The sequence below is a fragment of the Myotis daubentonii genome, chromosome 17 (genome assembly GCF_963259705.1).
Source record: "Myotis daubentonii chromosome 17, mMyoDau2.1, whole genome shotgun sequence".
Classification (NCBI taxonomy): Eukaryota; Metazoa; Chordata; class Mammalia; order Chiroptera; family Vespertilionidae; genus Myotis; species Myotis daubentonii.
The window spans coordinates 50,145,572-50,157,794 of record NC_081856.1 but is presented as its reverse complement, the minus strand read 5'-3'; the positions used below and the strand labels follow the sequence as shown (position 1 = coordinate 50,157,794).

Here is a 12,223-nt window from a genome sequence, read left to right as displayed (position 1 = left end):
AGCAAAGCCACCGGGGTCTGGGGCCAGTGGGGAGGAGCACGAGCACGCTGCCCTCATCCGGGAAGGATGGCAACCAGCCAGGGATGCTGAGACCGCAGGTCATCAGCTGTCTCCAGGCCAACCCCCACTGAGCAAAACCAATGGGAGGTTCGGCCTTCATCGTGCTTGTTTGAGGCTTTATAAATATTTAAAGAGCTGACACTCGACCTCTCTGAGTCCATTTCCTTCCTCATCCAGTCAATGAGGACACAGTATCACCCTTGCTGAGTTGGTGTGAGAATTAAAACAGGTGGGAACACACAAGGTGCCCGGTGCCGCCAGGTGTGCGGCAGGTTCGGTATAGAAAGGCCATATGATGGACCCAGAAGCCTGGTGCCCTGTGTTCAAAACTGACTCCCCCTCTTGCTCCCTCTGAGACTATGGACAAGTGATGAACTCTCTGAACCTCATTTTTCTCACCTACAAAGTAACAAAACTCCCCTACTTTATCCGATTGTTATGACGTTTACATCTGTGCATAAGGTGCTTATACGGTGCTTGGCACATTCTAAGAGCACACAGATTGTTAGCTGTAATTATTTTTTGATAAATGTGAGTCACCACTACTTCTGCTCCCTCCAATCGCAGCCCCAACCCCTACCATTCATTCACTCATTTGCTCAGCAGATGCTTCCTGAGGGCTGACCATGTGTCAGGCATTGTTCTAGATCCTGGCATTCAGACAGTGAGCAAAGAAGAAAGTCCTTGCTGATATGAAGCATGTGTTTTTATGGGAAAGCAGACATTAAAATGAATAGCTATACACAACCTCGTGCCCAGAGTGATAGTTCTATGAGAACAGAAGCCAAATGAGGGCTACAGTATTGAAAAGGGGTGGCATTGACATTGAGGGGGCTTTGAAAGCTGTCTTTAAGGAGGTGACATTTGAGCAGAGACCTGAATGTCATGAAAGGATCCTAATAAGACCAACCGGTCTCAGCCCTAGTCTCTCCCTGCAGAGAGAGGGCTTGACTTCACAGGGGAAACACGGAACTTGGATTCAGACATCCTAGGCCAGGAAGGACCAGAGCTAGCTCCCTGAGCAGAGAGGAACCAAAGTCTTTCTCTTGGCATGGGGGAGGGGATGGTGTGGATGCTCAAAACCCTCCCCAGAGCCCAAACCTGTAAATCCAGCCAGAGGAGGGTGGCAATAAGGCAATAATAGCTTCTCTATATTCAGTGCTCCCTCCCCAGCTCACAATATTTTTATCTTCTTTGAGCCCCAAATAGCAAGAAACAGATGGCACACTCAAAGCAGCTGATTAGAGCCAGTTGAATGATGGGCTCTCTCTAACGGTGGAGGCAGGTGGCTGGAGCGCTTCCGGGTCCCCTGGAAACCCCCCACCCTTCTCCCTGCTTACTTGGGTGGTGGGAGCTGACTTGCCTGGGCTGCATCAATGACTGCGCACACCCTCTGGCACCTAGCTGAGGGTCATTAATTGGGGTGCTGTATGGGAGACCAGAGGGAAGGGAAGGAGAGTGAGGTCAGGATATACATTCCTTTGGTCCCCTTTCTTGGGATTAGCTGAAGCTGTCACTGTCCCTCCCCAGAAATTGACAGCACCTCTCAAACCTCAACTCAATTCCTCCCGGGCTCCTCTCATGCCTTTGAGGTGGGATGACAGGGAGGAGAAGACCACCTAAGCCAAGAAGAGAGGCCTCAGAAAGAGCCAACGTGCCAACACCTTGACCTTAAACTTCTAGTCTCCAGAATCCTGAGTTGATGGCAATAAATATGAATGTAGACAAATGTATGAGTATTGGAATGCCAAGAGCCTCAGATTTCTCAGTGAAGTAAGAGATCATCTACTGAGAAGAATCAGGTGAGGCTGACATTAAGGAATGTGGTGAGGGTTTGGCCACTGAGGACAACAGAACAGGAGGCTGGGCACAAAGGGATGGGCAGTCTGAGCCCAGCTGAGTTGGAGGCCATGCATTTCAATGGTCCCGGTCCACATGGTGGTGACGCTGTGATTACGGTGTTGACATGGCAGCGTCCTCTCTGGGGGTACTGTGCTTGGGTGCAGGTGCACGCCTGCACAGGGAGCGTCCTCGCAGAGCCTCACCTCTGATGACTGTCTCTGACCCCCCCCCCTGTGTGTCCCTCTGTCCAGGAGCTGTATTCTCAATCCTATGATGCTGTCGGGGTGATGTTCGCCTCCATCCCGGGGTTTGCGGACTTTTACTCTCAGACCGAAATGAATAACCAAGGCGTGGAGTGCCTGCGCCTGCTGAATGAGATCATTGCAGACTTCGATGAGGTAAACCGGGGCCTGGGGAACTGACAATCACAGTGGCCATCATTGTGGTCACAGCATTATGTGAGTCATTGAGCCATGACCATTACAGAATTCCAGGCTGCACTATAAACACAAACATGTGTCATCTGATCTAATCATCACAATTATCACGAGATCAATGCCATTGTTTCTCACTGGGGGAGGGGGAGGGGGAGCAAGAACACAAGCCTCAGAGGCTAGGTAATTTAACCCAGCGTCACACAGCTAGCAAATGGCAAAACCAAGGCTACTCAGGCACCAGCGTCACAGCAACTGGGCACTGATGGGGACATTTCTCCATCTGCTCAAAGTGCCAAAGGCAAAACCATCAATTGGCGTTTGCTCAGAGACCTGAACACAGGATGAGCACACTCGAGACAGGACTTCCTTTGTCCAGCCTCCGTGAGTGTGAAGAACACCTAACATGGGGGAGCAGAGGGGGCTCGCGCTGCACTTTATTCACAGCCACAGATTTGGGCAAGAGTGGGCCTTCTCCTTCCATCCCCGGGGAGCCCAGGAGGACAAGTGTACCACGGAGCTGTTTCCCACTGAGGCAAGGGGGCCAGGTTTTGCACCTCGGCAATGGTCAGCCATCAGCTGTGGGCTGCCCCAGGGGGGTGCATAACCTACCAGCATTTCCAGCCAGGGGGCTTCACCAGCCTGGGCAAGTCTCCAAAAAAGCATACAGCAGCCAGCCCTCAGGGCATTCTGCAGGGTGGCCCCGTAAAGTGGGTCTGGGTGGGCCACCAACAGCACCTCCTACATGACCTGGACACGGTCCTCCCTGTCCCCACATTCCTTCTGGCTCCTGAGTCCCGTGGATCCCTTCTTCCTAGTCTTGCTCTGAGCCATATTATCTCCTAACTGCTGTCCCTCCTGCATCTCACCATCGGCAATGACCAAAGGCAGAAGAACTCTGTCATATCCCTTTGACACCCAAAACCTTTCAGTGGCTCCCCTTTGCCAGCTCCTCAGGTCACCTGAGGCTTTGCACGTACTGTCCCTGTGCCATCTCCAGCCTTACCTGCCACTACATGCCACCCGTCCAGCACCGTCTAGCTACCTACAAGCCACCGGGCCCACCTAGATGTTCCACTCACAGCTCCTTCTGCCCAGAGATTATTCCCTCCTCTCCACACCCTCCTCCCTCCCTGGACTCCATGCCAGAGGGAAACCTAATAGTCATTTAACAGTCAATTCAACCCCCACCCTACTTGTGACGCCTCTTCTAATCCCCCCCAGCCAGGTAAATATTGTCGCTCCTTTTCCAATGAAAAACTTATACTCAAAAAACCTTCCGCCACAGAGCCTGAAGCCCTCAGTGTACACGTCTTCCTCCCCCACTAGCCACTTAGTTCTGGGCAGACACCCATTCCGTTAAATTTCTATAGGCGTTTATCACGTTGCCATTTTCAATATTCCGCACCAAACCCACAGGATAGGAATCGCTAGCCTTCATTTTAATATATTTTTATTGATTTCAGAGAGGAATGGAGAGGGAGAGAGATAGAAACATCCTATCTAATAAAAGAGAAAAATGGTAATTGGCGTACGACGATACCCTTTTCATTGGCTAATCAGGGCTCTATGCAAATTAACTGCCAACTATGATTGGCAGTTAACTGCCAACAAGATGGTGGTTAATTTGCATATGTAGGCACAATGCAGGGAGGCAAAAGGGAAAGCAGGAAGAAGCCCCCTGCCACTGACAGTGATCGGAAACCCAGGGGGGAGCTAAGAGCTGGGGGGCAGGGCAAAGGCGGCCCTGGGGCCGCCTTTGCCCTGCCCCCCAGCCATGATCGGAGAATCAGGTGCCTGTTCCGCCCTGGCCAGTGATAGCAGGAAGTAGGGGTGGAGCCAGCGATGGGAGCTGGGCACGGTCGAAGCTGGCAGTCCCGGGAGCTAGGGGTCCCTTGCCTGGGCCTAAAGCGAAGCCCACGATCGCTGGGCTGCTGTAGCTGTGGGTCCCCGCTGCCCGAGCCGGACGCCTCAGCTAGAGGCGTTAGGCCTGGGCAGGGGCGGAGCCTGCAACGCGGGGAGCTGGGGGTCCCCTGCCCAGGCCAGACACCTTTGCCAGAGGCCTCAGGCCTGGTCAAGGGGCCGATCTGGTGATTGGTGATCGGAGGGTGATGAGGGTCAACTCCCCTGGCCGAGGCATCAGGCCTGAGTGGAGGGCGGAGCCGGGGGTTGGGGGGATATGATGGTCCCCTTGCCCAGGCCTGAAGCCTGGGTCAGAGGCGTCAGGCTTGGGCGGGGGGTGGAGCCAGCGATCAGAGGGAGATGGGGGTCCCCTGCCCAGGCATGATTCCTGGGCCAGAGGCCTCAGGCCTGGGCGGGGGCCAGAGCCAGTGATCAGGGGGAGATGGGGGTCCCCTGTCCAGGCCTGACACCTCTGGCAGAGGCGTCAGGCCTGGGCAAGGGGCCGATCAGGTGATCGGAGGGTGATGGGGGTCTACGCCTCTGGCTGAGGCATCAGGCCTGGGCAAGGGGCAGAGCCAGTGATGGGGGAAATGAGGGTCCCCTGCCCAGGCCTGAAGCCTCTGTCAGAGGCGTAGACCCCCATCACCCTCTGTCAGAGGCATCAGTCCTGGGCAAGGGGCCGATCCTGTGATTGGAGGGTGATGGGGGTAAACGCCTGAGGGCTCCCAGTATGTGAGAGGGGGCAGGCTGGGCTGAGGGATTCTCCCCTCACACACACACACACACACACACACACACACACACACACACACCCAGTGCACGAATTTCGTGCACCAGGCCCCTAGTCAATAATAAGAGAGAATCACCAATAGGCTGCCTCCTGCATCCCCCCACTGGGAATCGAGCCCACAACCCGGGCTTGTGACCTGCCGGTTCATGGGTTGACGCTCAGCCACTGAGCCACACCAGCAAGGCTAGCCTTCATTTTAAACATAAGAAAAACTGGGCCTCGGAAGCACCAAGAGTGTCCAGGCCACACACCATTAAAATGGCACCGCCAGGACTGGAGCGCAGATGCCCTGTACTGTTTTGGTTTCTAATCGTTGTGTTGCACTATTTCCTACTTAAGGGGCATTTCATGGTTCTGGTTTTGTGACCATAAACTCAACAATGGCCATTTCAGATGTCCTAGGGATGGGGGTGGGATCAAGATAAGTGAAACAATCACTTCCTGCCTTCTGGGGCTTCACAGTCCACTGAGAGACAGGGTGGCCAAGAGCTGTCTTGGCACAAGGAGTCAGTGGTAAGTGTACGGTACAGGGACCTCGAGATGTGGGGGGGGGGGGTGGAAGGCGACTCCATGGTAACAGCACCTTTATTCCCATCCTCCATGCCAGGCAGATAGAAAGCATACTCTCATGGATCCCGGGACATCCCCAGCGCTAGCACGGTGCCTAGAATATAAGACATGCTCATAACGGATGCTCTATTAACTACTTACATAATGGGAGACAGAAACCAGCTGGCTAATAGGAAGGTGGTGAAGGACTAGTACCATCCAAAACATCCTCTCAAGTAAAAAAATAGAAATAGCTCCATTAACAATCATCTGACTGAAGGTTGAGACTTCAGGCTCTGTTCAATTTTCAACTCCACAGCACCCCATCTCCTGAAAGGCTCACTAGCATGTTTTTAAATTGCAAAACATAAATCTGAACTAAATGCTCACTTCTGTTCCCTAAATTGTAAACACCCTGCAGTCTTCCCAAAAACTGAGAGAGAGGACAGCGCCCCTAGTGGTAGAGACGGGTGTTTGTTTGCAGAGGGAAGCTGGTGAGACTAAGGGAGGGGATTGGTCCAGGAGGCTGTCATCTTTAGAACGGGGGCTTTGGAGAGGGGAGGGGGGAGGGGAGGAAGTCCAAGAGAAAGGTCAGAGAAGGAGGAAGAGGAAAGAGAATGTTGTCCATGAGGAAGAAGACATTTCCTGGCTTGCAAACCCCAAAGCGCTGTGCACTCTCCTTGGGTGACCTAGATGTGCCTCATTTCTTTGGGTCTAAAGCGGCCCTCCAAGTTCTGCCCTGGCTGAGCCCAAGGCCCACCTGCCCCGCCCGGGGGCTCACTGCTCCTCTCGCTGAGCAGTTGCCACAGGAACCTGAGAGCCTGCCAATTCCTTCCAGGCTCAGGGGAAAGCAGGGCCTTGCACGGAGCACATGCTCCAAGGCTGGGTCTGCAGCAGTGCCATCCCTCTCCCACAGCCCCTGCCGGCCAAGGCTGAGGAGTCCCCTTGCATCTCCCTGTGCCACGCAGATGAGTGAATTAATAAAGAGGCGATTAGGAACCCATTATGCCCGCAGATGCTCTTAGCTGTACAGTAGATAAGTGTGCTGCGTGGATACTGAATGAAATAATGAAGACTCTTGCTGCCTCCTAACCGACTTCAGAAGGGGAGGTGGCTTTGCCTGGGCCTGAGATTGGCCCTCAGCCAAGTAGTTCTGAAGAGAAGAGAGATGGGGGGAGTCTCCTCCCTGCAGGAGGCTGGGGAGGGAGGTGGGCAGCCCAGGGCATGCCAAGATCTCTGGGCTGCAGTATTAACAGCCGAAGGAAGGGCTGCTCGCAGACCAAAGCTGCTTTGGTGTCTGAGGGCACCTGTCAGTCACGGCCTCGGGTTGAGGACAGGCAGGCTGCCCGGGCGCACTTGGCAGACGCTCAGCCAGGGCAAAGCTCAGAGCAGAGGCTTCTCTTCAGCTCAAGACACAAAAGTAATGAACAAAGGCTGCTACACACACACACACACACACACACACACACACACACACTAAAGCAAATCACAAAAGCACCTGCCTGTTTTCCGTGTTCCCCAGAACAGTTTCTCTGGAGCTGGAATTTTCCAAAGTTCTCAGCTCCAGTTTAATTTTGAGAGGATGCCTATAGCAACATGGTATGTAGATACCCCACCACGTCTCTCCATCTGCCTGCCCGCCCCCACTCCCAGGCTGGCAGGAGACCCTGAGGATATTACAAGGTTAAAGGGAGGCAAAGAGCTGGAGAACCAGGAGTTACATCAAAGAGCTGCCAACACGAGGAAGTAAGAGGCCAGAGTTCACACTTGGGGATGGGTCTGTTGTGAACTTGGCTCCTGGGCTAGGGCCGGCCGCGTGGATGGGTGGCCTGGGCAGCAGAGGCAGTGGGACAGATGGAGTCAGGGATCTCTGAAGGCGGAGCCATGGCACTTCTGACAGAGTCGGTGTGGGCTGTGAGGTTTTTTCCAGAACATCTGGGAAAATGGAGGCCCCATTAATCAAGATGGCTGGTGGGTACAGAAGACCGAGGGTGTGGCTTTGAGAATGGCCAATGAGAGGTGCCTATTAGACTGTTAACTGGGGTGTCGCTTACAAATGTGTAGAAGAGTCTAAAGGTCAAGGGGGACGCATACATCTGGAGTCTTCAGGAAAGAGACTGTTGAAGCCATGAAACAAGAGATCGCATGAGGTGGCGGGAGTGGCAGGGGGTGGCGGGGTGGCGGTGAGCCCATCAGCAGGATTTGACCTGGGAGACTGCGCCTCCCCTCTTGGGGCACCTTTTTCCTCTCTTGTCTTCTGCCAACTCGTGTCTTTATTTTCGCTGCACTGTCAGCTCTCCACCAGTCTCCTTTGCCAGTTCCTCTCGGCTTCCTTATCTTATAATGTAGGTGGCCCCCAGGATGGGATGTTGTGTTCAGTTTGGATGGGGTGGTCAGCAAGACCCCAGTGGGATGACATTTGAGGAAAGACTTGAAGAAGGTGAGGGAGGAGCAGCCTACCTTGGGGGGAAGACTATCCCACTGGGGGGACAGCAAAGCAAAGGTCCTGAGGCAGAAGCAAGCCTGGCTCGTGGGGATCAGCAAGGATGCTGGTGTGGCTGGAGCAAAGTGAGCGAGGAGACCAGGCACGGGAGGACCGAAGGTCTCAGGGAAGACTCACTTTGACCCTGAGTGGAAGGGGCAGCCACAGGAGGGTTGTGCACATTTGAATGGGATGTCTCTGATGTCCATGCTGGGCATGTAGGGTAAGGGCAGGAGCTGGTAAGTTACGGCGATACAGAAACAAGGTATACGCTACCAGGGGCTTAGACCAGGGAGCTGGCAGAGAAGGGTTCCAAACACATGTTAAAAATAGAGCCAAAAGGATGTGTTGATGGACTGCGGGACATTTGTGATTTCTTCTTCAAATTAACAAGGTAGCTTTGTCTATTTTGAAGATTCATAGCAATAGACCTATCCTTAGTGAGTATCTGGTCACGCCCATCCCGGCGTCTGGCACTTAGCAGGTGTTCAATAAACATATGCTGGCTCTCTGAATGGCCGGTCAGAGGGCATCTTCAGTGTGAGCCAGGGGGCTGGTCTCAGGACCCCCGGGCTGCTGGGGGAACACACACCAGGACTAACACCGTTGCCTGGTCTGTTTCAGCTGCTCGGCGAAGACCGGTTTCAAGACATTGAAAAGATCAAGACCATTGGCAGCACCTACATGGCTGTCTCAGGCCTGTCACCTGAAAAGCAGGTAAGGGAACTCTTGGGACTCAGCCACAACCTCTGGCAGGGGCCTCAGTATTGTCACACTGCCTTAGGCAGTGAGGCTGCCATCACCAGGAGGCAGGGGAGGGTTAGGGAGAACATCCCATGAACCGGATACTCTGGTTGTGTGACGCATGTTGCTCTTGAGCTAAGCAGAGTCCACCGGATGGACTGACGCTTCTTCATGACTGAGAACCCTCTTGGCTTCCTTATGAACCTCTCTGTTCATGTGATGAACAAAATCAGGGCCAGCAGTTCCCTGATTATGATTAGCTGTCGGTGTTGCTAACCCCCTGATCCTAGCCTGTTTTGTTTTGTTTTTTGTTCTTGCTTTTGTTTTCCCCTCCAAACTCATGACCAAAAGTAGCATGTAATAATAATAACAACAAGAATAACAATAGCTCCTGCTCTTTTGAATGTGGCCTGTGTGCCAGGAACTCATGTTAAGCGGGAACACCAACATCCACCAGGCGGGGTTAGTGGACGAGCCACCCGCGATAATGTCATGCTCCCACGCAAGGCCTTGCCCCTGGCAGGTCCTCAGTCAGTGTCACCTGGACATGAGTCTAAGTTACTCCAGAGAAGGAATCCTCATCCCTTCTCATCCCGCCTTTGCTTTCTGTCCAACTAAACACCTAGAACTATTACCAGGGTAACTGTCTGGCAAGAAGACCATGCTAGGAACTGGTCCCTGTGCCTGGCGCTCCAGAGCTGGGTCCCTGGGACAGCCTACGGCCAGGTCTGGCCAGTCACGTGTGCTTGCAGATCAGATGTCACTGAACACAGCCACACTCACTGCTTGTATTTTGTCCACGGCTCCTTTCAAACTACAATGGCGAGCCGAGTAGCTGCACCAGAATTGTGGCCCACGAAGCCTGAGATCTGTGCTGCCTGGCCCTCTACCGAGCCCGTTTGCCAGCCTCGGCTGCAGCAGAGCACAGAGCTCAATCCCAGCCACTCCCCGTGAGGTGGGCAGGGCCAAGGTGCTCAGCGCATTTTACAGATGACAGAACCGAGGCTCAGAGAGGCTCAGAGGCTACTGGAGTTTGGTGATTGAAGCACTTCAAAGGAAATAGACACAGTTCCTAGAGTGGAAACACTACACATATGTACATAGGAGCATGTGTATACACATACATGTACATACACACACACCAACACTACACACAATGTACCTACACACACATATACATGCATGCATACACGCACCCCCAACACTACACATAATGTACACACACACCAGTGAGCATGGACAGGAACTTGGCCCACCAGCCTGAATAGACAGGGGCAGGTCTGGGAAGAATGACAGGATCCACACCTATTTTACTCTCACATACAAACCCCTGTGGTCCCATGTTTGCGGATATGGAGGGCCTGAATGTGCAGGAGCCGCACACCTGGTGCTTCCTCTAAGGGATGTGGGGTGGGGTTAGGACGCCAGGCAGGCCCCTCGCCCGATGCTCACGCTTGCTAGAATGCGTGCCTCTCTCGCCCCCAGCAATGTGAGGACAAGTGGGGACACCTCTGCGCCCTGGCCGACTTCTCGCTCGCCCTGACGGAGAGTATCCAGGAGATCAACAAGCACTCGTTCAACAACTTCGAGCTCCGGATCGGTGAGTGGCTGCAGCGGGCGGCCACTGGGGGCCCCGGGCTGCCTGGCCTGGTAGCATCGGACCCTCCCAGGCCTGGGTATCGAGCCAGGGACGCTCTTTCCTGCAAATGCAGCAGGCTTGGCCTGACCTTGCCGAGGACGGGGACAGGGTCGGCTCAAGCTTCTCTGGCTGCCTCTCACCGAAGATGCTGGAGGCCAGGCATGGACACTGGCCCGGGTGCAGAAGAACAAAGCGAACACTTGACCGCGGCAACCTCTCTCCCACGCAGGCCTTGCTCAGGGAGGCAGCTGGCTCACCAGTCATTTCATTCTGACTTCTGTCTCCCCCCACCCACCCACTCCCCCCCCCCGTTGCCCCCAAGCGAGCTAAGCGGGCAGGCACTGTATCGATGCTTCCAGATAATGCCTTCAGGCAAAAGCAGGAGTCTGCTCCTGAGGATTCAGCAGGACAGGCAGAGAGCCTGGGGCACTTCACGTGGCGGCACGGTTCGCCCTTCCTGTGATTTAGAGACGCCCTTGTGCAAAGCAAGAACGCAGCAGCAGTCACGGCAATGTGAATAGTCACCCTTTATCATGTGTATCACATGCCAATTTCTTCAGCATCTCTGCTGAGTCTTCTTCCTGAAGCACCAGGAAGCCCTTGCTCTGGTCCACATTCCCATTTTGCAGATGCATAAACTCAGCCGGGGGGGGGGGGGGGGAGGCTAAAAATCAAACAGCCCAGATGTCGCCCCGGCAGCAGCTTCCGGGTGTCCCGAGACCAGCAACATTCTGGCTGCCAGGACTCGAACGAAAGCCATCATTGCTGCAGCCCTGGTGTTAGATCCCTTCGCTGCTGCGCCATTTTACCAAATACCAAGCTCCCTTAGCCGCTTTCAAGTAAAAAAAAAAGGACAAGAAATACCAATGTCTGACTTGTCTGATCTAAGGATCGCCATGTGCCTTTGTTCCCTGCACCGAAAGGAATTACGTTTTATGTTTTTGATCTATGGACGGGGTATTCGGGGCTTGTTCCAACATCTCCCCTGGACTTTGCGTGTCCTTTCTGAAGTCACTGGCTACAGAATGGGAGCGGGAAAGCAAAGCGGAACTCTAGGCCTGAGCAAAAGCGTCTTCGACATAAATTCAGGACACATCTCTGGGCTCAGGGCCAACCCGGTGTGATACAGGGTACTTCTGGCATAGTTCGGGGGTCAGAAAATTATTTCCCCAATGGGACTGAGTTGTGGGTCCACTGTGACCAGCTCTGTGAGTTCGGGTGAGTCATTGCAGCGCCAAGTGTTGGTAAACCTGGCATCCCACAGGCTGAGCTAAGTCAGCGTCCGTGGGAGAATATGAATTCTTTTCTCTTGAGCACCCACTGGCTGCCAGGTACCATGTCAATGGCTTTGCTTATATCATCTCATTTCATCTTCCTTTTATTATTTCCACTTGACAGATAATAAAAAAGTGAGGTCCAGCCTGGCTAGTGCAACTCAGTGGTTGAGCATTGACCTATGAACCAGGAGGTCACGGTTCCATTCCCAGTCAGGGCACATGCCTGGGCTGTAGGTTCAATCCCCCATGTGGGGCTGTGCAGGAGGCAACCGATCAATGATTCTCTCTCATCTTTGATGCTTCTACCTCTCTCTCCCTCTCCCTTCCTCTCTGAAGTCTATATATATAGAGAGAGAGAGACTAAAAATACATATATATGTATTCTTTTAAAAAACAGATCCAAATCAATTAAGTAAGTGACAAAGGTCACATGTCTAATGAGAGACAGAACTGGACCCTGGAATCTACCCGCAGAAATCACACCCTTCGTGATCACTACCCCAG

The 12,223-nt window shown here is 53.5% G+C and overlaps 1 protein-coding gene across 3 annotated transcripts in view; it reads left to right on the top strand.

Moving 5' to 3' along the window:
- ADCY8 (adenylate cyclase 8) overlaps positions 1 to 12,223 on the top strand; it is a 138,934-nt gene that overhangs the window by 126,068 nt on the left and 643 nt on the right. For all 3 annotated transcript variants that reach the window (XM_059672309.1, XM_059672307.1, XM_059672310.1), the window contains 3 exons: positions 2,154 to 2,300; positions 8,684 to 8,776; positions 10,289 to 10,403. In XM_059672309.1, the coding sequence (XP_059528292.1) occupies positions 2,154 to 2,300; positions 8,684 to 8,776; positions 10,289 to 10,403 (355 nt within the window). The remainder of the gene's footprint in view (positions 1 to 2,153; positions 2,301 to 8,683; positions 8,777 to 10,288; positions 10,404 to 12,223) is intronic.